This window comes from Benincasa hispida, chromosome 6 (genome assembly GCF_009727055.1).
Source record: "Benincasa hispida cultivar B227 chromosome 6, ASM972705v1, whole genome shotgun sequence".
Classification (NCBI taxonomy): Eukaryota; Viridiplantae; Streptophyta; class Magnoliopsida; order Cucurbitales; family Cucurbitaceae; genus Benincasa; species Benincasa hispida.
The window spans coordinates 50,213,210-50,241,038 of NC_052354.1; the positions used below are offsets into that span (position 1 = coordinate 50,213,210).

Sequence of the window (27,829 nt, forward strand, 5' to 3'; positions counted from 1 at the left end):
AAGTTGTTATTTCCTCGGTCAATAGTTGTTGGTCAACAATGAAATTACCTGGGAGTCCTTCTAGACGTAAAATTCGACCATTTCTCAACCATTTTGGTCTATATAAAGGAGTGGATGCCTCATTTTTCAACCATTTTCAAAATCCATCAGTTCAAAGGATAGACCTCATCGCTCCACCCAGAAGTTCTTCAAGAACGAGAGTTCCACTTGAGAACCCTAGGTTTAGATCATCTCTACCTTATGAGAATGAGTGTAGAGAAAGGATTCGACCTTGAGAGAGGTGAATCCGACCTAGAGAGTGCTATGAGTGTGAGGTTGATTCAGTGGAGTCTTGTTATGTACATTATCCAACATGACTTTAGTTATATTTTCGCACTTTGTCATTTCCTTTGTTTTTCCTTTGAAACATTGATATTGTAACCATGACTTTTGAATAAATGAAATCCATTCATTCTTTATTAGTTATGAGTTAAATTTCAAAGGGATTTAGTCATGTGGATATCTTAAAATATTATGGCTGATGTTAATGCATCTTTTTCTACTTTGATTTATACATTTACGTTGTTAATTTTAATAACAATGTGTTAAGTAGAATTAACTACTTAACATACTATTGGAGTCTTAATGCTGAGAAGGTTGGGATATAAATTGATTTCATAAAGAAATACTAGACTATGAGCCTAAAGATAAGACTGCGATGTATGCTTATAGATAAGGTACATCATAGGATAGAGAATTGCATGAAAATGATAAGATTCAGTTAGTTATAGAGATATAGGTCTAACGACTTAGGCTCCTAAAGGAGCTTGATACAAGATTGAATAGGAAATGTTTTCTGTCTATGTTAAGTCATTGTCGATCTAACGCGGTCACATAGCTCAAGGCATAATGCCCTTTTGGTTGAAGCTAGACTTGTTTACTGTTTTTATTCAGCATTCATTTCAACCATCACTTATTTTACTTGGTTACCATCGGTTTCGTTGTTTACATTGCTTAACAACAAACTAAACATATCAAGTCTCATGGGATACAATACCTGAAATGCTCCCAAGTTTTATTACTCATTAATAATGTATACCTACACTAGACCATTCTTGTTTATATTTTTATCACACATACACATTTGGTCAATAAAAAAACACTAACAATCTTTCTTTTAATGGTAAGGGTATTTTTTAACCTTTTTTTTTTTTTGCAAGTTTAAGTGTATTTTTTAAACTTTTTAAAGTTTGGGTTGTTTGACACAAATTACAAAGTTCAAGGGCATTTTATACAATCTAGCCTTTTAAAAATACACTTTTGATTAAATGGTTGTTTTCGTATATAGCAAATAGGCAAATTATGTATGTTATGATGTATTAATCAGTAATCTATATTGTACAAAAGAGTATAGGGGTTTAAATACAAAGAATACAGACCAGACCAAAAATAGGACCTAAAATCTCTTTTTAACAACCTAATTTACACAGTAAACGTCCACATCCTCCCTCAAACTCAAGGTGGCAAGGTAGAAACCAACTTGAGTTTGTTAAGCAACCGATGGAAGCATCCAAATGACAACGCTTTGGTGAAAATATCAGTTGGTTGCTCAATAGTGGAAATATACCATAAAAGAAGAATTTTACTTAGGAGATGATGATGAACAAAGTGGCAGTCATCCTCAATATGTTTGGTACATTCATGAAATACATCATTGTGAGCAATTTGGATGGCACTACAATTGTCATAGTGAAGTATAGTTGCATATTGCTGAGGAACTCTCATATAAACAAGAAGCCAACGAAGCCATAATAAATCTGATGTAGCATCATCCAGAGCGTGGTACTCATATTCAGTACTAGAACAAGAGATAATACGCTGTCTCTTACTCCGCCAAGAAATGAGAGAGTCCCCTAGGTAGAAACATTCATTCGAGGTAGAGCACCTATCAGTAGGATCACCAGCTCAATCAGCATCAAAGTAGCCAGATAATACCAAGGTCGATTGCAAAGAAAACTAAAGGTTGTGCCCTATGGTACCCTTGACATAGCAAAGAATACAGAGGACAATAGTAAAATGAATGGTCAACTATGAACTGACTAACAATATGAACGACATATGCAATGTCTAGATTAGTTACTGTCAGATAAATAAGGCTACTAACAAGTCAATGATAAAGATTGACATCTTAGTGGAATCCCATCAGACGGAGTCAAGCGAACACTGAGATCAAGTAATGCTGGTGTTATGGTAAAGTTAGTGATGCCTGAGTCAGCCAATAGATCAGAGACATATTTTGCTTGAGACAACAAATAACCAACAAAGCTTATTGACATTTCAAGACCAAGAAAGTAATTAAGTAAACCCAAATCTTTCATCTCAAAGTATTCAGTTGAATGATGGTAGAATTGAAAGTCGCAAACTAAGCTTGTAGAGCCTAGTTTAAACCATACAATGCACGACGAAGTAAACACACTTTTTGGGGTGGAAGAGAAATACCTGGCGGTGGTTGCATGTATACTTCCTCATATAAGACCCTATTAAGTAAGGCATTCTTGACATTAGGGTTGGTAATGGGACCGAGGCGGGGCGGGAGAGAGTTCCCCATCCCTGTCCCCGCCATTTGAAGGCGGGACAGGGCGGAGATTCCCTGTCGGGAAAATGGGTCCCCGCAGGGACCCATTCCCCATTTTCCCTTTTGTTTTCCCATGAGAACTCCCCCCTCCCTTCCCCCCAAAAAAAAATCCTATTTGGATTGAGCTTGGACACTTTAATTGGGCTTAGATTGGGTTAAATTAAAAACTAGGCTAAATGTAAAAAGTTAAATACCTAATTGAAGGAACTCGTTTTACAGAGATCTTTGAGCGGAAGCGGAACGTCCAATTTTTTTTTTTTTTTTTTTTTTATTGAAAACTGAATTTACAATAAACATACAAGATATGCATTCATAAACAAATTACAACATGCTTTTTACAAGGAAAAAAGGATTCAAAAGATATCACCTTAAAAGAACCTTTCTTCATGTATATCCCTTGAACGGTCATGAACCTCGAACTCAGCAACTTCATGATGACCTTCTTCAAGAACTTCACGAACCAAATAAATTAGACACAACCACAGTGAGCCTTTGGTATTCTCAGGGTTAGAACCCAAGAGTGGTGGGCTCTGACTATTTTGGTTTGGAGGATTTATTTGAGTTTGGAGGAGGAAGAAGATTGAAGAAGACAAAATGTTTTTGTGAAAAACTCTATCATATAAACAATCTCCAATTGTGTAGTAGTTTTGTCGTGTGTCTTAGAAGGAAGAAAAGAAATTAATTTCTTTTATTTATTCTTGCCACAAAACCAAATAACCACCAACTAAGGTGGTTGGAGAGAAAAAAATGAATTTATTATTCAAAATAATAAAATAATATAAATAAATATGATAACTACCAACTATGATATTATATTATATTATATAACCACCAACTAAGGTGGTTGGAGAGAAAAAAATGAATTTATTATTCAAAATAATAAAATAATATAAATAAATATGATAACTACCAACTATGATATTATATTATATTATATAACCACCAACTAAGGTGGTTGGAGAGAAAAATATCACATTATATTTATATTAAACTATATGTTATATCAAATATAACACATAACCTATAGTTTTAATATTGTATCACATACAATATAAACTATAGTTTATTTTCTCTATTTCATGGCATTTAATATAAATCATATTTATATTAAATTTAACAATTATGAATCTCATTCAAATATTTATTTCCTCCAAATAAACTATAATGTATCAAATACATTATAACAATTATATCATATATAATTGAATCAATATATAATTAAATTCCCTCTTATTAATTTGAGCAATTCAAATTAACCCAAAAACTTATTCTCAACTAAATCCCTTTGAGCTACCACGGGGACCTTATGGACCTATACCTTGAAGCTCCAACGGTACGTGAATAATTAATTAAACTCTTTAATTACATTATCCACCATCCGTTAACTATCGGACACTCCATTAAAAATCGACAGCTGCACTCTTCGCACCATATATATATTTCTTTGTCCATTAGATATAACCAATCAACAGTATGATGACCCTTCACTAATTGCTCGTAAGTACATTTGGGCCAAATTACCGTTTTGCCCTTGTAGTTACATTTAACTTCTTAAGTACCACTGATCCCTCTAATGAACAATAGATCATAGTCCCACTATGATTAAACCCCTATCGGGCCAGGAGATGGTGTGGTGCCACATTGTTCAAGACTCGGAATCAGCCCTTAAGGGAGCAATTTATCTACTTACCCTTTCTTTAGGGAAGGAGTGAATTTCATCTTGTGTAGATGAGTTCCTAGTTCCTTAATCAAATGAATCCCCAAAATGGTAGGCTTGTTGAGTCGGCGATCTGGCCACTCTCACCTATACAAATCAAAGGACCGCCTTCATAGGCAGGAGTTCACAACTCACTCAAGATTAAGGTCATGTTGCCTATGGCCATCCTGTGAAATGAAAGTGTCTGTTATGAACGGTGTTATATAATGAGACTAAATATTTCGTGGTTCGGTCTTATACAAACTCCTTTGTATAGAATATCCCTGCTTGCATGTCTAATACATGAATGATTAGGATCAGATCATTTGTAGCACTTTACAACAATTGTAACACCTACAAAGCGGGCCATACTCGTAGTGTCACCAGGATAAGGTACTCACCTTATCCATATACTACAGACCATTTAGGTTATCATTTAAACATGCACCTGTATGTCTCCATATACATGTTTAAGTTACAATGATAACCTTGGATGTTAGCTTATTGGTTTGTGGTTAATGCAACTAAAATATCACATATTTTATAGACAAGGTGAATAAATATCATATATCATTAATCACATAAGAGTTTGTTCATACAGAGTTTACAAACTATAAGACTCTACGAGATTTAGAGCATCAACCCCAATTTACGCCTTATCCCCGATTTGACCCTATCCGCGGTCAAGTTGAGGATTCCTCACCCCGATCGAGGTGGAGCCCCACGAAAAATTTTGCCAACCCTACTTGATATCTATTTGAAGGAGAGGCCACTGCTTGACAGCAACAACTGCTAAGAGACTCCGAACAGATGTCATCTCTGCCATAGGAGAAACCGTCTCTTCATAGTCGATGCCATACTCTTGAGAATATCCTTTCACCACAAGTCGAGTCTTATATTGTTTGATAGAACCATCAGAGTGAGTCTTGATCTTGTAGACCCACTTGCAACCAATGGGTCTTTTACCATGGGGCATATCAACATAGTTTTATGTATGCATCTTTTCTAAAGCTTGGAGTTCTTCATTCATTGTTTGCTGCCACAAAGGGTTAGTACTTGCCTTATAAAAGGCAGGTTCAATCAAGGAAACGATAAAGGAAAAACAATGAAAATCTTGAAGATGAATGAGAGGTGCCCTTACTTGAGTGGATGACCGAATAAGAGAAGCAAACAGGTTCAGGTTCAACAGTTGAGACATAAGTTGATCGGGATTGGCAGAGACTGGTCCAGATTGCTCAAGCTCAGTATCATGAACGGACTCAGATGAAGGAAAAAGATCGATAGAAACATTAGTCAGAAAGGGACGGAAACTTGAGAGAGAAGAATGAAAGGATGAGAGGTTGGAGAACATAGTATGTGTTGGGGTTGATGGCCTAAATCTCGTGGTCTTGTAGTTTGTAATTGTATTTGAACAAACTTTTATTTATCTAATAAAATAAGAGATATTTTATTTGACATTTAATTGTATTAACCCAAAAACCAATAAACTAAGATCCAAGGTTACCTGCTGTAACTTAAACATGTATGTTGAGACATACAGGTGGATCATGTCTAAGTGATAATCAAAACGGTCAGTAATAAATGGATAAGGTTGGGTACCTTATCTTGGTGACATTACGAATACGGTCTGCTTTGTAGTTGTTACAATTTTTGTAAAGTGCTACAAATGATTAGATATTGATCACTCATGTGGAAACACGTGAGTCGGGAATCCTATACAAAGAGTTTGTATAAGACCGGACTACAAACTGAACAGTCTCTCTTTATACACCGCTGCTAGAAAGGACTTACATTTTACCAGGATGACCATAGGTGACTTGACTTGAATCCTGAGTGAATTGTGAACTCTTGCCTATGATGGTGATCTTTTTATTTGTACGGGTGAGAGTGGCTAGATTCGCCGACTTAATAAGCCAGCCATTTTGAGGATTCATCTAATTGGGGAATTGGGAACGTAGCTACACGAGAAGAAATTCACTTATTCCCTTCTGTTAGGGTAAGTAAAAAAATTGTTCCCTTAATGATTGACTCCAAGGCTTGAAAAATGTGGCGACACACCCTTTCCTGGCCCGGGAGGGGTTTGGTTATAGTTGGACTATAATTAATTGTTCATTAGAGGGATCGATGGTGCTTAAGGAGTTAGATATAACTATGGGGACAAAATGGTAATTTTAACCCAACTGTACTTACGAACAACTTGTGAAAGGTCAATGCATTGTTGATTAGTTACATCCAATGGACACAAAAATATATCTATAGTGTGAAGAGTGCAGTTGTCGGTCTTTAGTGGAGTGAGGGGCAATTAATGAAAATTGATTAATTTAATTAAAAAGTTTAATTAGTTAATCATATATCATTGGAGTTTCAATCTATAAGTTCATAAAGTCTCCTTGTTAGCTCCATAGGGGTTCATGAGAATCAAATTAATTTTGGATTAATTTGAATGATTCGAATTAATTAAAGAGAATTAATTATATATGATATAATTAATACATTATATATGATATATTATAATATAAAGTTTTATTTGAGATAAATAAATATTTGAATATGATTCAACTATTAATTTTATGAATGTGATTCACATAAAAACTATAGGTTAAAATTAATATGAATGTAATCCATATTAATATTATAAGTTATGTAGAGAATAATAAACTATAGGTAGAGGTGAGCACGAACACCTGAAAAATCGATCCGAATGATCAAAATCGGTTGAACCAAACGTCAGAAGTCGATTTTTTTTTGTTAGACCAGTCAGGGTCGATTTTTTCAAAACATTGAAGAAAATTGACCAACACTGATCAAAGATGGCTCCAAACATGATCGCTGTCGCCCGATTTTTTAAATGTAGTTTACTTAAATATAGCCCTTACCCCTCAGCCCAACCCACTACCCATGAGCCTATAGGCCACAATCCACTAATCTCCTAGTCTAGCTCTCACCTCTCAGCCTGCCTCACAACCTTGCCTCACGTCACACATTTCACAATTCACATCTCATGAACAAGAAAAAGGAAAACGAAACAACAAGATTCTTCATTCTTTAAACTCATGGCATAGGCACGCGACACTTGGTAGAGAAAACAGACGAATGGCCATATTACAAGTTTACAACTAATGACCAAACATGAACCTTTTTTCATCTTCGCACTTGAAGCTTGAAGCTTTTTCATCTTTCAAACTACCCATTAGTTTTTTTCATCTTTCAAACTTGAAGCTTCATTATTTTTCAATTTTGGTTTGCTTTGAAGTGAAAGTTTATATTATTATATATTTATGTGATAAATATGGAAGTGGAAAAAGAAAAAGCTATGAATACAATGGAAAAGATAGATGAGGCTACCGTTAAAGTTGATGAACATGAAGAAGAAGTCATTTAGAAACCAACAAAAAGGCGCAAGATTGTGAAAAAAATCCATAGTTTGGGAATATTTTGAGCGATTGAAAGGTGATCCTAATGACCCTTATACTAGTTGTAAATATTGTGGAGCTACTTATGCATGTCATAAGTGTAATGGTACCGGGACGATGAAAAATCAATTGGATAATTGTAAAAAATACCCTTACTAAAGAAAGAGAGATCCAACTCAAAAGACTTTAGCTTTCAAACCAAAAGAAGAAAGGGTTGAGGATGGTCATTCACAACTTGCATACGAGGAATTTAATTTACAAAGTTGTCGTGAAGCTTTGGCTAAAATGTTAATTCTAGAGGAATTACCTTTCAAGTTTGTCGAAAGTAAGGGTTTTAAGAATTTTGTTAGTACATTAACATGTTCCCAAGATTCTAAGTTTGTTGTTCCATCACGATTTACCATGGCTGAGGATATTTTGAAGATGTATGTTAATGAAAAACAAAAATTGAAGAACATGTTTGCTAAAGTGAAATATAAAGTTTGCCTCACAATTGCACAATTTGTTGATTGTGATTGTAAATTCATAAAAATAATTATTAGATTTAGTATTATTGGAAACCATGGAGGGGACACCATTGGGAGGAATATTGAAAAGGTTTTAAAAGATTGGGTCATTAAGAAGGTCATGACTTTAACCGTAGATAATGCCAGTTCAAATGATATTGTTATTGCTTATATGATTATGATGTTCAGTAAGGGGTTGATATGTAATGGTGAATATTTGCATGTTAGATTTTTTGCAAACATAATAAATCTTATTGTATGTGATGTTTTGAAGGAACATAATGAAAGCATTAGTAGAATTTGAAATGTTGTTAGGTATGTAAGATCTTCTCCTTCACATATGATGAAGTTTAAAAAGTGTGTTGAAAATGAAAGGATGTCTTGCAATGGTGCTGTTGTTGGGGTTGATGCCCTAAAGTCTCGTGTCCTGTAGTTTGTAAACAGTATATACGAATACTTGTGATGTTAATATATGATATTTACTTCACATCTTGTATTTTGCTCAGTTATTTATTTTATTTGCTTTACCACAAACCAATAAACATAAAATCTCTGGTTATCTGTATGCGACTCAAGCATGTATGTGGTGACATACAAGTGGATCATGTCTTGAGTGATAACCAAAATGGTATGTAGTAAATGGATAAAGGAGGGAAACCTTATCTTGGTAATGCTACGGATGCGGCCTGCTTTGTGGAATGGTCACAAGTGTTGTGACTTGTCATAGATGGTTTGATTCTGATCATTAGTGTTAGGGACATGTGAGCGGGGGCGTCCTATACAAAGAGTTTGTATAAGACTTGACCACGAAGTGCTAATGTCTCGTTATATAACACCGTTCATGGCAGAGACTTCACTTCACTAGGATGACCATAGGTAACATGACCTCCATCCTGAGTGAGTTGGGAATTCCTGCCATTGAGGGTGGTTCTTTGAATTGTATGGGTGCAAGTGGCCAGGTCGTCGATTCAAACCTACCATTTTGGGGATTCGTCTGATTTAAGAGTTGGGAACTCAACTACACAAGATGGAATTCAATCCTTCCCCGAGGCAGGGGTAAGTAGATAGATGGCTCCCTTAAGGGCTGATTCCGGGGCTTGAATGATGTGGCGCCACACACCTTCTCTTGGCCCGAGAGGTGTTCACACATAGTTGGACTATGCTGTATTGTTCATCAGAGGAATCAATGGTACTTAAGGAGTGAGATGTAACTACAAGAGCAAAACGGTAAATTGGCCCAAGTGTACTTACGAGCATCTGTGAAGGGTCATCGTACTCATGATTGATTATATTCTATGGACACATAAATATATCTGTGGTAAGAAGAGTTCAACTGTTGGTCTTTAGTGGAATCACTGATAATTAATGGATGGTGGATCTCGTGGCTAAAGAGTTTAGTCAGCTATTCACGTACCGTTAGAGCTTTGAGTCACAGGTCCATTAGGTCATCTGAGTAGCTTGGATAAAGTCGAGAACCAGTGTTTGGGTTAATTTGAAATGTTCAAATTGACAAGAGGAAGTTCAATTATATATGATATAATTGGACTGGGTAATTATATATGATATAATTGGCTAAATATATGAGATACATTATTTTGGAGGAAATTAGATACAAATATGATTTATATCAAGTAGAGGAGAAAATAATATAGTAGATATATGATATCAAACTATAGGATATAAATATAATATGATTATATTTATTAATTAAATTAATTGATTAATTATTTGATAATTAACGGATTTATCCACGTTCGGACGTGGGAAGTGGGTTGCGATGGTTATGGTACTGTCTCTTATACACATCTAGATGTGTATAAGAGACAGGTGTTGTCCCTGCTGCATTGTTCGTGTACGCTCAGATCGTGTTGTTGCAGTCGACATACTTGTCGGGTGCTGGTAGATCGGTGGGAGTTTTTCCGCTGCTTAGGGTTCAGACGTTCGAAAAGTATCTTCATCTGGTATGAACCCTTTCCTTTCTAATTATTGTATTCTGAGCATGCCAATAATGAGTTTTATATGTATAACTGTATGTGTTGAATGTACGTCGTTTATGTTTCGGTCACTGTGAAATCGGATCGATCTAAACCCGCTCATGGAACTTTCGGTATGAGATCTTTCAGCTGTGTGTCTTGATGTTCCCACTAGATGGAACTCCACGTATTTGATGCTTGAGGCAGCTACAAAGTTTGCAATAGGTTAGAGCATGATGATGATTCTTATAGAAATGATTCACCACCCATTAAAAATTATTAGGCAAATGCTAGGATGTTGCTTAGATTTTTTTAAAGTTTTTTATAATGTCAAATTAGAACTTTCAGGATCTTTGTTTACAACTTCAAATTTGGCTTTGCATGGGATATGTAGAATTCAGAATTGCATACAATTGAATGCTATAGTGGAATTAAAATGCTTTATACTATGGCTAATAATATGAAGGCTTAATTTGACAAGCATTGGGGGAATAGTTAGAAGAAAAGCAATTTTCTCTTGTGTATTGTTGTGGTGCTTGATCCTCGTTATAAGATGAAGTGCTTAACATATTGTTGGAATGACCTTTTTGGACCAGAGATTGCTAAAACAGAGACTAGGAATGTGGAGAATGTTTTGAGACGTATTTTCCATGAGTACAACAATGGATTTGGTAGTGGTAGATGTTATAGTGGCAGTGCTAGTGTTGGTGCCAGTGCTTATGTAAGTGTTAGTGATTATGAATCCACTAATGATCCTCATATTCGTGGTCATAGTTTTCCAAATGTTTTGGAAACAATTATGGATATGGATGTGGAAGATGAAATGGAAGTGCAGTGGATCCAGATTATGGCTACACAAATGTGTTTCAAATCACTAAGACCATGGGAGTCAGGGATTGATGTATACTTATTGGATTCTCTTGAAAATAGTAAACATGATAGTACTTTTGACATACTTCATTGGTGGAAGCAAAATGAGGGATTGTGTTTTTTAGTCGTATTAGTAGAGATACTTGAGCGATTTCAGTATCTACTGTAGCATCTGAGTCTGCTTTTACTATAAGAGGATGAGTGGTTAATTCAAATCGTTGTTTATGTTGGGTTTTATGTCCTAAAACTCGCAGTTTGTAAAAGTTAAGCATATTCTATATCAATAAAAGATGTTATTCAACATTTCTTCAATAAAGGTATCGAATCTATTAATTGCATTCATAAAGTCTAAATCCAACAAACCAATATCCATGGATATTATATGAATACTTGAACTTTATGTAGAGACATAAAGATGGATCAAGTTCAAGTAAATAGCCAATAGTACATGATTAAGGTTGGGTACTTTATTCTGGTAACACTATTGGATGCGGCATACTCTGTAGCTGTTACAAGTTGTTGTAAAGATACTACAAACGAACTGCTCTATATATAAAGTAATACTAACGTCTTAACTACTAAATTATTAGGGAAGTTAGAGTGAATAACCAAAAATCTTGATGCCAAACTACAAAATAACCTAAAATATAAATGTTTGGTTTTTTAACTAAACTAACATCGGTGTGACGTTGAAATTACATTGTATTTGCCAAATTTGTCCCTGCAATTTTACAATATTTGTTGATATTGCCCCTATGGTTGTAGTCTGACCATTATTCGATTCACGCCTAATTTAGTCTGGATTATCTCTTAATTCACGCTTTTTTTTTTTTACTTCAATTATAATTTTATCAATTAAAATTCTAAATTTTTATAATTTGGACTCTCTATGAAGATTTTATTTAAAATTTATTATACATTAAACCTAACCATCCTCTATGTTAATAGGACATTTCAAGAAATTTACACAGGCATGCATGATAGCATTTATTAAACTCAATGTGAATCAACTCCAAAGTTAAAAAGAGGTATTTTGTTCAATTTTCTTTTTGTATAATTAAACCATTATACATAGAGGCTAAAATTTCATTCTAGTCTCCATACTTTGGATTGTGTTCCACTTTAATATAGGAAATTTCAAATATTTAATTTTAATCTACCAATAAATCTTAAATTTATGGATAATTGCAATGAGTAGCATTTTAGGGATAACAACGATATAACAACATTTTTTTTTTAAAAAAAGATGCAAATATAGCAAAATCTATCAGTGATATAGTCCATCACTGATAGGCTCCTACCAAAGATATGGTTTATGAATGATATACCATCTAAATTTTTTCATATTTTTATTTTTTTTTAACATTATGATATATTTGCTGGTACTTTAGACCTAAATTGTTATATTTGCAACTATCTGTCTTTTATTCCCCAAAAGTTATTTTTCTCTAGATTTATTAAATAATAGTAATAACTTCAAGCAAGAAGATATCATACATGTGTGAATATATTTCTAAAAAGAAAATACATGGTGTAATCTGGACTGCATTTGATAAATTAATATCTATCAATTTTGTAAAAAAAGTGATATTTTTTTATTTTTTTTTATTTATTATTATTTTTTTTTTTGTAGGAATAGAAAATGAGAGTATGGAACTCAATGCACTATTAAATATTACTCTTTCTAAAATTTACAGTGAAAATGATAATAGATAATAGAAATTTGAAAAACATCACTAATAAATTAGGAGTAAGAACTAAATTTGAAATTTATTAAAAATATAGAAACTAATATTAGACCTTTGAAAGTAGAAAATAGACCTATTTTCAAACATAGGACCCAAATAAGAATTTATCCAAAATTATATCAATACTTTCTCAAAAATAAAATAAAACAACAAATTTCCGGCATTTTGTTTACACTCCACGTGTTTTAGAGAGAGGTGGGAAGAGAGAGAAACTCGAAACAGAACAAGATTACAGAGAAGACAACGATGGAAGAAGATGAACCAGGGAAGTCTTTTCCTTTCTCCTTACTTTCTTTCTTTCTTTCTTTCTCATATTTAATGTCAAAACACAAATCAAAAAAAAGAAAAAAAAGAAAAAAAGAAAAAAACCCCTTTATCTCGAACAGAAAATTTCTTTCAGAATCCAAAAATAGCAAAATTCTGTTTTCATTGTCTGTTAGAAATGAATGGTGGAAGAAGCAATCTTAAAACAACCTTGTAGCTTGAAGCCTCCTTCAACCCAAGAATCTCTCTTATACCATTAAAGCACCTTCTCCATTGTTGATTAGAGATGGTTTAGGCTATGATTCCTAAAGACAAAACCTAAAGTAGCCAACCCATTGGCCATTATTTTCCTCTGGCGTGCAGGAAAACAGGGCTTTCCTCCATTTTTCATCCCCTTCTTTTCTTTTCTTTCTTCCACTTTTTTCCTTGCTCTGTTTTTTCTCCTTTTTTCTTTTTCCTGTACGCCAAACAGAGTAATACCCACATGAATGCCAATACCCATGTGATGTTATCTCTTTTCTTCGTCTTGTTAGAACTTTTCAATGGCGTTTATTCTGCCTCTGTTCTTGCTCCACCTCCAGATCCGCCATTGTTGTTGCGTTGTGGTTCTAACGATGAAGCTACTGATGATAATGGCCGAAAATGGACCTCTGATTCTAAATTCCTCGACCCCAAAAATACCTTAGCTGCACCGGCTGGATTTCAAGATCCATCCATGACTTCCCAGGTTCCGTATATGGAAGCTAGAGTTTTCACCGCCGTGACGGCGTATAAATTCCCGATCAAACCCGGTAATCGTTACTGGCTACGACTCCATTTTTACCCTTCCACTTACGGACCTCATGATTCTGCAAATTCTTATTTCACCGTCGCGGCAAATGATTTGATCCTTGTGAAGAATTTCAGTGTTTACTTGACTTGTCAGGCCTTCACTCAGGCCTACATTGTTCGAGAATTTACACTGGCAGCTTCGGAATCGGAATCTTTGAATTTGACTTTCACCCCTGTTTCTGGATTTGCTTTTGTGAATGGGATTGAATTGATTCAAATGCCGGAAATCTTTGGGGAGGCTATAATGGTGGGAGCAAGGGAGCAAACTATGGATGTTACGGCATCTAATATGCAGACGATGGTGAGATTGAACGTCGGCGGGAGTTACATTTCTCCGGCGAACGATTCGGGGCTGAGTAGAGCTTGGTATGGTGATTATCCTTATCTTTTTGGTGCTTCTGAGGGTGTTGTGATTGAAGCTTCTAAGAGGTTGATGATTGATTATAAAGATATGCCAAAGTATATTGGTCCTGTGGAACTTTACAGGACATTGAGATCAATGGGGTCATCTAAGGATGTGAATGCTAATTACAATTTGACATGGTTGTTTCCTAATATTGATCCTGGCTTTATGTATCTTGTGAGGTTGCATTTTTGTGATGTGTCTTTGAGTAGGCCAAATCAGGTAGTTTTTGATGTGTTCATCAACAATCAAACTGCGGACGCTAACGGGATTGATGTGATAGCTTGGGCAGGCGCTCGAGGGGTTCCAAAATTCAGGGATTATGTTGTCTTTACGAATGAAGCACCAACAATGCAGCAGATTTGGCTGGCAATGCATCCTAAGATGTCGGAGGCACCCGAATTTGCGGATGCTATGTTGAATGGGGTTGAGATATTCAAGCTTGAATCCGGGAAGAACTTGGCAGGGAAGAATCCTCAACCGTCGGCCTTTAGGATGAAAGTTGAGACTGAAACAGAGAGAAGTTTTGAAGCAAATGGCAACAAAGCTGAAGTGATTGGTGGGGCTGCAGGGGGTGCTGCAGCTTTTGTTGTGGTGGCACTTTGCTTTGCAGTGTACCAAAGGAAGAATCGAATGCCAGGGACTGATTCACACACAACTAGCTGGTTACCAATCTATGGGAATTCACATTCGAGTGGGAGCAAATTGACGGTGTCTGGGAAGAGTACGGCGAGTAATTTGGCTCAAGGTTTGGCTCGACATTTCTCGCTTCCTGAGATTTTACATGCTACGAAGAACTTTAGCGAATCTAACGTGATTGGAGTTGGAGGATTTGGGAAGGTGTACAAGGGAGTGATTGATGGAGGGACGAAAGTTGCTATTAAAAGGTCGAACCCATCATCAGAACAAGGAGTTCACGAGTTCCTTACGGAAATCGATTTGCTTTCGAAGCTGAGGCACAAACATTTGGTGTCCTTGATTGGTTTTTGTGATGAAGAGAATGAGATGTGTTTGATTTATGATTACATGGGTTTGGGAACTCTGAGGGAACATCTGTATAAGACCAACAACAAAACTCGTCTCTCATGGAAGCAAAGGCTGGAGATTTGTATTGGAGCAGCTAGGGGACTTCATTATCTTCACACAGGAGCACAGTACACCATCATTCATAGAGATGTTAAAACTACCAACATTCTCTTGGATGAAAACTGGGTTGCAAAGGTTTCTGATTTTGGGCTCTCGAAAACTGGTCCGAACATGGCTAATGGTCATGTTAGCACCGTAGTTAAGGGCAGCTTTGGTTACTTAGATCCGGAGTACTTCCGAAGACAACAACTGACTGAAAAATCTGATGTCTACTCATTTGGAGTTGTTCTATTTGAAGTGTTGTGTGCAAGGCCTGCTCTAAATCCAAGCCTGCCAAAGGAACAGGTCAGTCTTGCAGATTGGGCGTTGCATTGCAAACGGAAAGGATTTCTCGAGGATCTCATTGACCCCCACCTCAAAGGGAAAATCACCCCTGAAAGCTTGAAGAAGTTTGCAGATGCCGCTGAGAAATGCCTAGATGACCATGGAGCCGAGCGACCATCTATGGGCGATGTGTTATGGAACCTTGAATTTGCTCTCCAACTTCAGGAAAGTGCCGATGGTGGTTCGAGTCATAGCTCGAGGATATATGAGGAAGATAGCCAGAGAAGCCAAGACATGGCTGCACATTACAACAACCTCAGCCTTGGAAGTGAGCAAGAATTACTTCAATTTGACGAACAAAACAGTACTGCAGTCTTCTCTCAACTTGTCCATCCGACAGGCCGATAATGCGCGGAAACCTCTTCGACATGGTTCCTGCTCCCCTGAATAGGGGGCCTAACCAGTGAACAAAAGAAAAAAAAAAGCCTTGGCCAAGCATGTTGAACCATTGCTATTTTGTCAAACTTCAGGGAGTGTTGTTGTATTTATGTTGGTATTAGTTATTGGGTCTTTCTGATTGTTTTTATTGGACAGTATATGCATTGCAATTTGTACTTTACACACAACAAACTTGATCAGAGTCAAGTTCAACCTGCTGCCTATTCCTTATGATAAAGTTATATTTATAGTACATTTTAGCTCTTTGCAAAGTACAATTAATATGCATATACTATCTTTTAGGAAATATCTTCAGATGATCATGTTAGTTTTTTTTCCCCATTCCAATTTTCGTCTCTCTTAAATGGGGTTTTCTTTCTGAATCAGAGTCGATGCTTATCAGTCTTCTAGTGCTATTCTTTCTGCATATGATTTTGTAAGGTTACAGGAATAAGTACTTATGGCCAAATGAAGTTCTAAATACATAGATTCAAAGTTGTCAAGGCTTTCTACTCAGTCAAATAATTGTTCCGTTTTCTACTCTAATTTAGTAGTATTAAGACAGTAACAAATAGAACTCAGGGAACTTTTGATCTCTCAATTGAAATGTAAACTAGGAGTGCAATAAAAAACTAAAAAAAACAAAACCAATCCAAATCGATCCACTGGTTTGGTTTAGTTTTTTAGTATAAAATTGGACATATTAGTTGTATTTGGAGAGAATCGGAAAATATTGGTTTTGATCGGATTTTGGCTAATGATCATATATATTTATTGTTTAGAAAAAGGACCAATTATTATGGAGTTTGTATGTTTTCTTAATTAAGAAAGTGCCAAAAGAAAAAAAAAATGTCCAAGTTCAATCTATAAGAAAAGAAATGGACCCAATAATTATAATTTAAAATTGGCAAAAAAGACTAATTTAAAATAAATTTGGAAAAAAAAAGAAGAAGATGTCAAAAACAAAGAAGCAAACCAATAATAAATCGAATAAAAAAAAAACATGTCCATTGGTTTTGTTCTTTATTAGACATTGGTTTGAATAACTTCTTTATAAAACTGATTGGTTTGATTTGGTTTTTGGTTGGCCCCGAAACTGACAAAACCAAATTGACTATCATCCCTATAGTAAATGGTCCATGGTAACAGAGGGGGGATTTTGAAATTGGTTGATACAATAAAAGTAAATTGCACGAAAAATAAACAAAATTCAAATTCAATAATTAAATGGTCTAGCTTATGCTTTCAAGTTGTTCCCCAAATTATAACTTGATCATAGATTCATCCAATTATTCTCCATTTTATCTAAGCTTAGCATTACAAATAAGGATTACGCTAAGGTGAATATCAACTAGGAATAGCCTAAATAAGTATTTATCATGTTTCTTCCTTGGTTGATTAGAACAATATTCACTATTATATGCAATAGTTTACGAAGCTTATCTATTGCAAAGTTGATACCTAGCTAATGATTAGACAACCTCAAGCAATAATATAATCATAAGCATACAATACATAAAAAGAACCCAAAGACAAAATCATGGATCAAAATTGATCGATCTAAATCTCATAAGTTAGGGAAACAAACTCTGTGCCTAAGCTCAATGAGTACCTTAGCTCTTCATCGGCATCATCATCAATGAGGTAGAGTTTGGATACATCAACGTGAAGGAATCAATTCCCGATACAGAAGCGATTGATTGCCTTTGTGTCATTTATTTGTTTTTTGAACAAAAATTAAAAGCAGAGAAAAAATATAGAGAGGATAAACATAAACAAGAACTCGACCTAAGCATGCTTTCTAATTAAATTACTGAGAGGAAAGAGAAGAGCATATATACACTTGAAGAAACCTACTTCGCGTATTCCTCTCCTGATACTCACGAACAATGAACTTCTGTTCTTCACAAACATAGCAATGTCACAGGAAATCTGGACACCACCACAATAGAGGAATAAATTATCTTGGAGAGAGTTTTTAACTATGTATGACATATCCAATTTTCTTCCACTGCCTCTGTGATCCTGTATATGAGAGGGATGAGGGGAGTTATTTTCATAACTCCCTTCATAACATTAAATAACTCCCAAGAGGTTATTTTACATTTTAATTATATTAAATAATATAATTAAAACAACCTTATATTATATCACATATTGTTGGGATTGGTCCTAATTCTCCTAGAGTCTCGTAGTTTGTAAACTGTACACATTGTTATGAATAAAATAAAAGTTATTTTATTTGGCATTTACTCACATCCAATAAACAAAGCTCCATGGTTATTGTATGTAAACTTAAGCATGTATATGAGATATACAAGTGAATCATGCCTTAAGTGATAACCTAAATAGGTATGTAGTATAAGGATTAAGGAGGGATACTTGATCCTTGTGACACTATGGATACGATCCACTTTGTAGAGGGTTGCAAGTGTTGTGAACTACTACAGATGGTTGATCCTGACCATTCATGTGGAGACATGTGAGCGGGGGTGTCCTATACAAAGAGTTTGTATAAGACCAGACCACGAGATGACTAGTCTCTTTATATAACACCGTTGATACTTGAAACTTACATCTCACCTAAATGACTATAGGTGACATGACCTTAATCTTGAGTGTTTTGAGATCTCCTGCCTTTGAAGGCGGTCCTTTGATTAGTATGGGTGAGAGTGACCAGATTGCCAACTCAACATGCCTACCTTTTTGGAGATTTGTCTGATTTGGGAGTTGGAAACTTAGTTGCACAAGATGGAATTCACTTCTTCCCCGAAGCAGGGGTAAGTAGATAGATTGCTCCCTTAAGGGTTGATTCCGGGTCTTGAACATAGTGGCCATAACTTCTCTTTGGAAGAGAGAACTCAGTCATAGTAGGACTATGACTTATGTTCATTAGAAGGATCCGTGGTACTTAAGAAGTTAGATGTAACTACAGAGGCATAATGGTTATTGGCTTAACTGTACTTACGAGCAATCTATGAAGGGTTATCGCACTATTGATTGGTTAATATGAACACAAAATATATCTGTAGTAAGGAGAGTGCAATTGTCAGTCTTTAGTGGAGTACCTGACAATTAATGGATGGTGGATCCCATGACTAAAGAGTTTAGTCAGTTATTCACGTATCGTTGGAGCTTCAAGCTACAGGTCCATAAGGCCCCATTGGTAGCTCAATGGATCCAAGTTGAGAATCAGTTCTTAGTGTTGATTTGAAATGTTCAAATTGACAAGAGAAAATTCGATTATATATGATATCGGTATGATGTATGAGATACAACAAATGGAGGATCAATGTAAATGAGATTTACATTAAGTACCATGAAATAGAAAAAGAGCTATGATTTATATGTTTCATGAGATGAAATATTAAAACTATAGGTTATAAATATAATATAGTAAGTTGGTTATCATATAAATATTTATAATATATTTAATTATTGGATAATTATATCTTTTTTCTCTAATAACCAATTGAGTGGGAGGTTATTGGTGGTATTATGGTAACTGTGCCATAAAAGGAAAAATGTTTTCCTAAATTTAAGAAGAGTTGCTTTTCTTGGAAAGTACTCACGGACTTGCTGTCAAGTGAATTACTTTCACTAAACATAGCTGAAAAAGAGACTAGACAATCGTGGAGTGTACTTATCAACGATAGTTCACTCAGTTAGTTGTAGTTAAACGATCGTAGGGCTTTTTCTATACGATAGATTTTCGTCTTCTAAACGATTGAGCATTCATCTATAAGATAGACTCTTCTCATCTCCCACTTGCTCAATCGTCTACAGGATTGTTATTTCTCCGGTCTCTTCCTCTAACCAAGTCCACACAGAGCCCACACTTCTAGATTCTCACATCGAGAATACCAAGGTAACCATTGTGATGGTGTTCTTACTCAACTAAACTGAGTTCGAGGTTTTGGAGGCCGTTTATTGGGTTTGTGATCTTGGAGATCGTTGAGTTCAAGTTTGTTGTTGATCATGCTGTGGTGCGTTCATTGTGTTTGAGCGTTTGTGTATTGCCGTTTTGGAGATTGATCAAGCATTCGTGATTAAGGGAGTTTGAGGCATGATTCTTCAAAGGTATGTATTTGTTATCCCTTGATTATCTAAAGCATGCTATAATTTTGTATTGTGCATGACCTATAAGTTTCCATTTCTTGACTGTAATTGTTGATATTCATTTTGAATGGAATTTGGAACGATCATTCCTCATGGAAATCCCATGTTTGATTTCCTTCACATATAATATAACATATAGTTTATATTTATATAATATATAATAACATAAAATTCCCTCATATAACCTATAGTTTTAATATGAATTATATTCATATTAATTTTAACCCTATAGTGTTTATATGAATCTCATTCATATAATTAATACTTAAATCACATTCAAATATTTATCTCTCTCGTTAAACTTTATATTATAATGTATCCATATACATTATATTAATTGCACCTCATAAAATTAACTCCCTTTAATTAATTTGAACAATTCAAATTAATCCAAAATTAACTGATTCTCATTTAACCCTTATTGAGCTAGCAAGCAGACCTTGTGGACCCACAAATTAGAAGCTCCAATGATATGAGATTAATTAATTAATCTCTTTACTTAAATTAATCAACATTCAATTATTGCTGGTCACTCCACTAAAGACCATAGTTGCACTCTTCGCACTGTAGATGTATTTTTGTGTCCATTGGATATAACCAGTCATTAGTAAGTTGATCCTTCACAAATTGCTTGTAAGTACAGTTGGATCAAAATTACCGTTTTACCTCTATAGTTACATCTAACTTCTTAAGTACCACTGATCTCTCTAATGAACAATTAGTTATAGTCCAGCTATAAACTAGACACCTTTCTGGAAAGTGAGAGGGTGAGACGCCTCATTGTTCAAGACCTTGAATCGGTCCTTAGAAGAGCAATTTATTACTTACCTGAATGACAGGAAGGAGTGAATTCCATCTTGTGGAGCTGTGTTTTCAGATCCCCACTAGGACAAATCCCCAAAATGGTTTGGCCACTCTCACCTATCAGATAAAAGGACCGCCTTATAGGCAGGAGTTCACAACTTACTCAGGATTAAGGTCAAGTCACCTATGGTCATCCTACTGAAATGTAGGTCTTTTCAAGTAACAACGTTATAAAGAGAGACTAATCATTTCGTGGTCTAATCTTATACAAACTCTTTGTACAGGATACCCCCACTCTTATGTCTCCACATGGATGATTAGGATTAGATCATTTGTAATACTTTATAACAATTTTAACAATTATTGTACCCAGTCTTATCTATATACTACAGACTATTCAGGTCATTACTTAAATATGATCCACTTGTATGGCATCACATACATGTTTAAGCTATAATAAATAGCCTAGTGATAGCTCTAAAAAAGAGCTATTATTCCTAGCTTAATTTGGACTCGTTATTGGATTTTATGTGTTCATTTTTCTATTTTATAGATATCGAGCAATCAAAAGGTAGATTTGGTAAAGAACGAGGTTAATTTGAAGTAATTTGGAGGTGATTTGAGCATTTGGGCTTCAAAAGAGCAAAAATTATGAAAATACTACTGTCACAAGGTTGCAACCCTAGCTTGATGCTTGCCTGATGCTATAAGGCAGAATGTGCAGCATTGCAACGCTACCTATAACGTTACAACGCTCCGAAGTTGAATAACGCCAACGTTGCAACGCTCTTCCTAGCGTTGCAACACTACAATTTTTTCTATAAATACCTCATTTCATCTTTAGGACAAAAGATGTTAACTTTTGGGGGTTGAATTGATAGAGGCCGAGGTTAAGCTTCAATCTTCTTCTTTTCCTTTCAGATTTTAGTATTTTTAGATTAGTTCTTCTTTTTGTTTTAGGTTGTAATCACGGATTAGATGTGTATCTCGGATTTGTCTATGAATTAAAAGGTAACTCCTATCTAATTTCTTTGAACAAAAGCCCTATATTTAATTTCTTGAAAGATTTCTAGTTAATTTAACTGAATTGTTGTGAACTTTTTGGGATGATTTGATTGAATCTTAATGGATTTTTTATAAATTGATTTGACAAATTAGTTTATTGAAATTCTTGTTTGCAAAATCGTCATAGCCTATGCATATATTGATTGATTTAGTTGCGCATATTATCGCATATGTAAAGTCTATACTTTTTCTGACCAAATGCATGTATGCCCTAATATAATCTTTTCCAAATAAATCATGTTATAAGATATGACTTTTCCGGCTTATAGTGTGTCTCAACAATTGAACCCTTTTGTAATGCAATTCAATTTTTACTTGTATGCTGCTAAGAAGGAAAAGTTGTAAATTGAATTGGGGCTAATTTGGTTTAATATAAAATTTAGCTAATTGGGCTATTAGATTTTCTAATAGGTTGAGGGGTTGATAGATTCAGTGTAATTAATTGATGTCTAATGAAAGAAATTGCATAGGAAACTCTCTCTTTCTCTATAAATTAGATAGAATCCTGTTCTAGATTACATTTAATTCTGTTCTAGATTACATTTACACACTTTATTTTAATTTCACGCATTGATCTTTTTCACACCAAACCCCCACATTTACCACTCTAGTAAAAAAAATTAACTTAACGAAATAAACCGCGCTTCCCTGCGGATTGATTCAGACTTACCACTGTTGCTATGTCTTTGTAGTGATAAAAGTAGTTCGGTATATATAAATTTTCTTTTAATCAAGTTTGAAGCTTATTAACGACGTAAGTTTTGAACTTGTAAAAAATGGCATTGTTGCCAGGGAAGCCATTGACGTTTCGTTAGTTTAATTTCTAGTTAGAGTATTCTTTTGCTTTTGATTTGTTTTTCTTTTTATGTCAGTGTTTTAAGCATGAACAAATATCATCAATAAGGATGAGAACAATTGAGTGGAGCCTCTCGACCTAGTGACGAGGTTCGTGACTTCTTGAGGTCAACTTGCTGAGTTAACTTCTTTAGTTAGTCAGTTTATTCCATGTAACCCGCAGCAGGTGCAAGCATGTAGGATTGATCACTTTGAGCAAGCATGCCCAAGTTTGCAGTGGAGCCCTATGCCACGAGACTACTCCATGGGATGGTATCCTAGTTATATAGATGATGATTTTCATCAGCCTAGATGAGAGGAGTCTTATGACTATGGAAACCTAGGATGGGATTAGTTCTACTATGGTTCACACCCTGCCATATCCGACATGACGATGCATGCTCACACCACCGACTTAGGTATGCCATTAGAAGATGTGATTAGACAACTTGCTATTGACAATATTGTTTTTGAGCAGGAGATCTGCGACCTCAGGGAGAGCTTTAGTCTTCAGACTGAGGTTGGAATTAATCTTTAAAGTTTGATAGACTCAGTCACTCAATCTTTTGATTCAGTTGAGAGAGGATGTGAATCCACGCTACTCACATCTTATGACATAACCGAGGCGTGCATTGATGAGGTAATCTATATCGACATCGAGGATAAGTTGGAAGATACCATGCCATGTTTAGAACCAGTTTGTGAGGACTATAGAGAATTTGAGCCTAAACCTGCCGATTTCCAGGTGATAAAGTTAGGAGTTGAAAAACCTCGTCCTGTTCTACCGTCTAGTATATCATATATTTTTTAGTTTTGTTCTTCTTGTCCTCAAGAGTCAGTTGAGTCGGAGTCTTTATTTTCAGTTGAGACAATCCTTGAGTCTTTTGATTTTGATTTTTCCTTTTTTTCAAACAAAATTAAAAATCCAAAATTTGACTTGTTTGGTTCTTTCAAAAGATGGGAACCCTTATGGCTTTACCTGGCCATATCGACTCATCTAAGAAAGGACCAGAGAAATATGAGAATTTCTTTGTGCCTTGATAGGGGTAGGCCACGTCGAGCAATCGACGTTAAAAATTTGTCCTTCCTGAAGGGAGCCAATGAAAAATTGATTGCTTTCTTTATTTTTGTTTTTGTTTTGTTTTGTTTTTTAGGGACGACCTAGAGGAGATGGGCATCTTTTTGAGAGGCGAGCCCAACCACAACAATCCCGTACGCGATTATGCTTTTAGGGAGGTTTTCTGTTCCCTTGAACTTTTTCTTTTTTGAGCTTTAGTTGAGATACATTGGGGACAATGTATCATTTTAAAGTTGGGGGTGAGGTACCTATTAGGTGGTTTTTATTTTAGCTTGGGGTCCTCGAGCGTTGTGCTCAGACTATGTTGTGTGCTTTAATTGCTTTACCAGCTTGTTTGCTCTGTTGTTATCATGATAGTTTATGACACGCGCTTCCTGTAATAATATTTGCATTAAAGAACGTTAGGAAAACATGATCATGATTTTAGCCCAGTTTTTTTTTTAAAAAAAATTCTTGTCTCTTATGCATCTTTAAGTCACTGTTTTGCGAAATTAAAGCCTTACTTATTTAGAAGTGGGTTATCTGGTTTTTATTTCTGTTGTCACCCCGAAAGGTCCACTTTTGACTTAGGAGTAACTATACTTGTTGTAGAGAAAAACTAGATAAAGTGGATAAAATAGGGCCTACGGTGAATAAAGAATAACATAAAAAAAAAAGAAGAGAAAGTCAGTTGAAGAAAATAATAATAATAATAATAACTATAACAATGAAAATATTACAAAATTAAAAAAAAAGAGGCATTAGTCGACATGTCTACAAAAAAAAAAAAAAAAAAGGAAAGAAAATAGTGTGTGTGTGCATATATAGAGGCGAAAAGAGCTACCTCCACCATGTCTAGTTAGGGCCCACGAGAAAAGAGTGAATGTTCCCGGCGGTTGAGTATGAAAGCTAGCCCTCTGGGTAAAATAAATGCCCTCTATATTTATATATGTGTGTGTTTAGACACCCTTATCTTAGTGTTGCACTCACTTTGCAAGTTTGGTATGTCCGGGGTTGATAACCGAGTCAGTGTAGGGAAAAACAGGATGAGAACCTTATAAAAGTTTTCTGGGCCGTGCAAGCTTAACTAGCAAGACTCTAGGCTCACTCATGCATGAATAGATTAAGAACCATTCTTAAACTTGTGCTTTATTGATTGATCATAATTGAATTTTGTTCTTGATTACAAATTTCATTCAATTTGACTGTTGAGACTGGAGTAACAACCTTGCTAATTAAGCTAGCATATCTTTAATTATTTTATATTCTATTTGATTGTGTGCTTTTACCTTGCTCAGGACGAGCAAGAATTAAGTTGGAGGTGTTTGATAACTCTTAAAAAAACTATTATTCCTAACTTAATTTGGGCTTGTTATTGGATTTTATGTGTTTATTTTCCTATTTTGTAGATAAAGAGCAATCAAGAGGTAGAACTAATCATTTGGTGAAGAATTGGTTAATCTGAAGCAATTTGGAGGTGATTTGAGCATCTAGGCTTCAAAAGAGCAAAAATTACGAAAATGCCACTGTTACAAGGTTGCAACGCTAGCCTGACGCTATAAGGCAAAATGCGTAACATTCCAAAGTTACACAACGACAACGTCAATGATACACTTTTTTCTATAAATACCTTCCTTCGTCTTTAAGTCAAAAGATGCTAACTTTTGGGGGCTAAATTGATGGAGACTGAGGTTAAGCTTTAATTTTCTTATTTTCCCTTCAGATTTTGTATCTCTAGGTTAGTTTTTCTTTTTGTTTTGGGTTGTAATCGACGGATTGGATGTGTATCTCGGATTTTTCTATAAATTAAGGGGTAACTCCTATTTAATTTCTTTGAGCAAGAACCCTATGTTTAATTTCTTGAAGGATTTCTAGTTAATTTAACCGAATAGTTGTGAACTCTATGGGATGATTTGATTTAATCTTAATGGAATTCTTATAAATTGATCTGAAAAATTAGTTTATTGAAATTCTTGTTTACAAAATCGTCATAGCCTATGCATATATTGATTGATTTAGTTGCACATGTTAGGATTGCATGTGTAACGTCTAGATTTTTTCTGACTAAATGCATGTATGCCCTAATATAATCTTTTCCAAACAAATCATGCTATAAGATATGACTTTTCCGATTTGTAGTATGTCTCGACAATTGAATCCTTTTGTAATATAATTCAATTTTAACTTGTATGTCACTAAGAAGGAAGAGTTGTAAATTGAATTGGGGCTAATTTGGTTTAATATCGAATTTGGCTAATTGGAATATTAGATTTTCTAATAGGTTGAGGGGTTAACAGATTCAGTATAATTAATTGATGCCTAATGAAATAAATTGCATAGGAAACTCTCTCTTGCTCTAGAAATTAGATAGACTCCTATTCTAGATTACATTTACCCATTTTATTTTAATTTCACGCATTTATCTTTTTCACACCAAAACCCTCCATTCACCACTCTAGTTAGGAAATTAACTTAACAAAACAAATCGCGCTTCCCTACGGATCGACGCGGACTTACCATTGTTGCTACGTCTTTGTAGTGATAGAAGTAGTTCAGTATATACAAATTTTCTTTTGATCAAGTTTGAAGCTTATTAACGACGTAAGTTTTGGGCCTGTCACAATGCATACCAAATGTCAAATAAAATAACACTTTGATTTATTAAATAAATAATTCGTTATATAAATAATTTATAAACTATGAAATCATGAGATTTAGGGCATCAACTCCAATAATCTCTCACTTGTCTTAAAGCTAGTAGGGTGTATAAATAAAAAGTATAAACAAAGTACATTACACAAAATAATAAACTAGGGCATACATTATGTGTCCAGTAACACCTTCCACTTGTCATAGACTAGATGATGCATGTCTCGTAGATCTAGACTCCCCTTCAAACACTTTAGCTGTGAGAGCCTTTGTAAATGGATAAGCAACATTGTGCTCCGAAGCGATCTTCATGACGATCACGTCTCTCGATGCACAATCTCCTGAATAAGATGATATTTACGCTCAATTTTCTTCCTTCTCTTGTGGCTCATAGGCTCCCTGGAATTAGCCACAACACAACTATTATCATAATAGAGAGTGATGGGTTTTGACATTTCAGGAACAACTTCTAGATCTATAAAAAAAATTATGAGTCATGCAGCTTCCTTGGCAGCTTCACAAGTTGCTGCACACCATGCCTCAATAGTAGAGTCATTAATGGAACCTTACTCTGTGCTTCTCTATACCACACCTCCTTTGTTAAGAGTGAACATTGATCTCGATGTGGATTTTCTAGAATTCCTATCAGTCTGAAAATCAGAGTCAGTGTATCCTGTAAGGATCAAATCCTTAGCTCCATACACAAACATATAGTTTCTCTTTCTTCGAAGATACTTAAGGATGATTTTAACTGTTGTCCAATGATCTAAACCTGGATTCGACTAATATTTGCTTAAAATTCCCATTACATAGCAAATGTCAGGTCTAGTATATAACATTGCATACATAAGGCTGGCAACAACTGATGCATAGGAATTCGTCTCATTTCTTCAATTTCATGAGGTGTCTTAGGACATTGTTCCTTAGTCAATACAATTCCACGCCTGAAAGGTAATAAATCCCTCTTGGAATCGTGCATCGAATATTTGATAAGCATTTTGTCAATGTACGATGCCTGTGATAAGGCTAGCGTTTTGTCTTGCGATCCCTGATGATCTGGATCCCAATAACAATCTGTGCCTCTCCCAAATCTTTCATTTGGAATTAGACTGCTAACCACTGTTTAGCATTTTTT

At 35.1% G+C, this 27,829-nt stretch overlaps 1 protein-coding gene across 1 annotated transcript; it reads left to right on the forward strand.

Moving 5' to 3' along the window:
- The first annotated feature begins 13,010 nt into the window (after positions 1 to 13,010).
- Positions 13,011 to 16,419, forward strand: LOC120080479 (receptor-like protein kinase ANXUR2). Its single transcript, XM_039035140.1, has one exon. The coding sequence runs from the start codon at positions 13,569 to 13,571 to the stop codon at positions 16,134 to 16,136; it is 2,568 nt and encodes an 855-aa protein (XP_038891068.1). The 5' UTR covers positions 13,011 to 13,568; the 3' UTR covers positions 16,137 to 16,419.
- Positions 16,420 to 27,829: the final 11,410 nt, after the last annotated feature.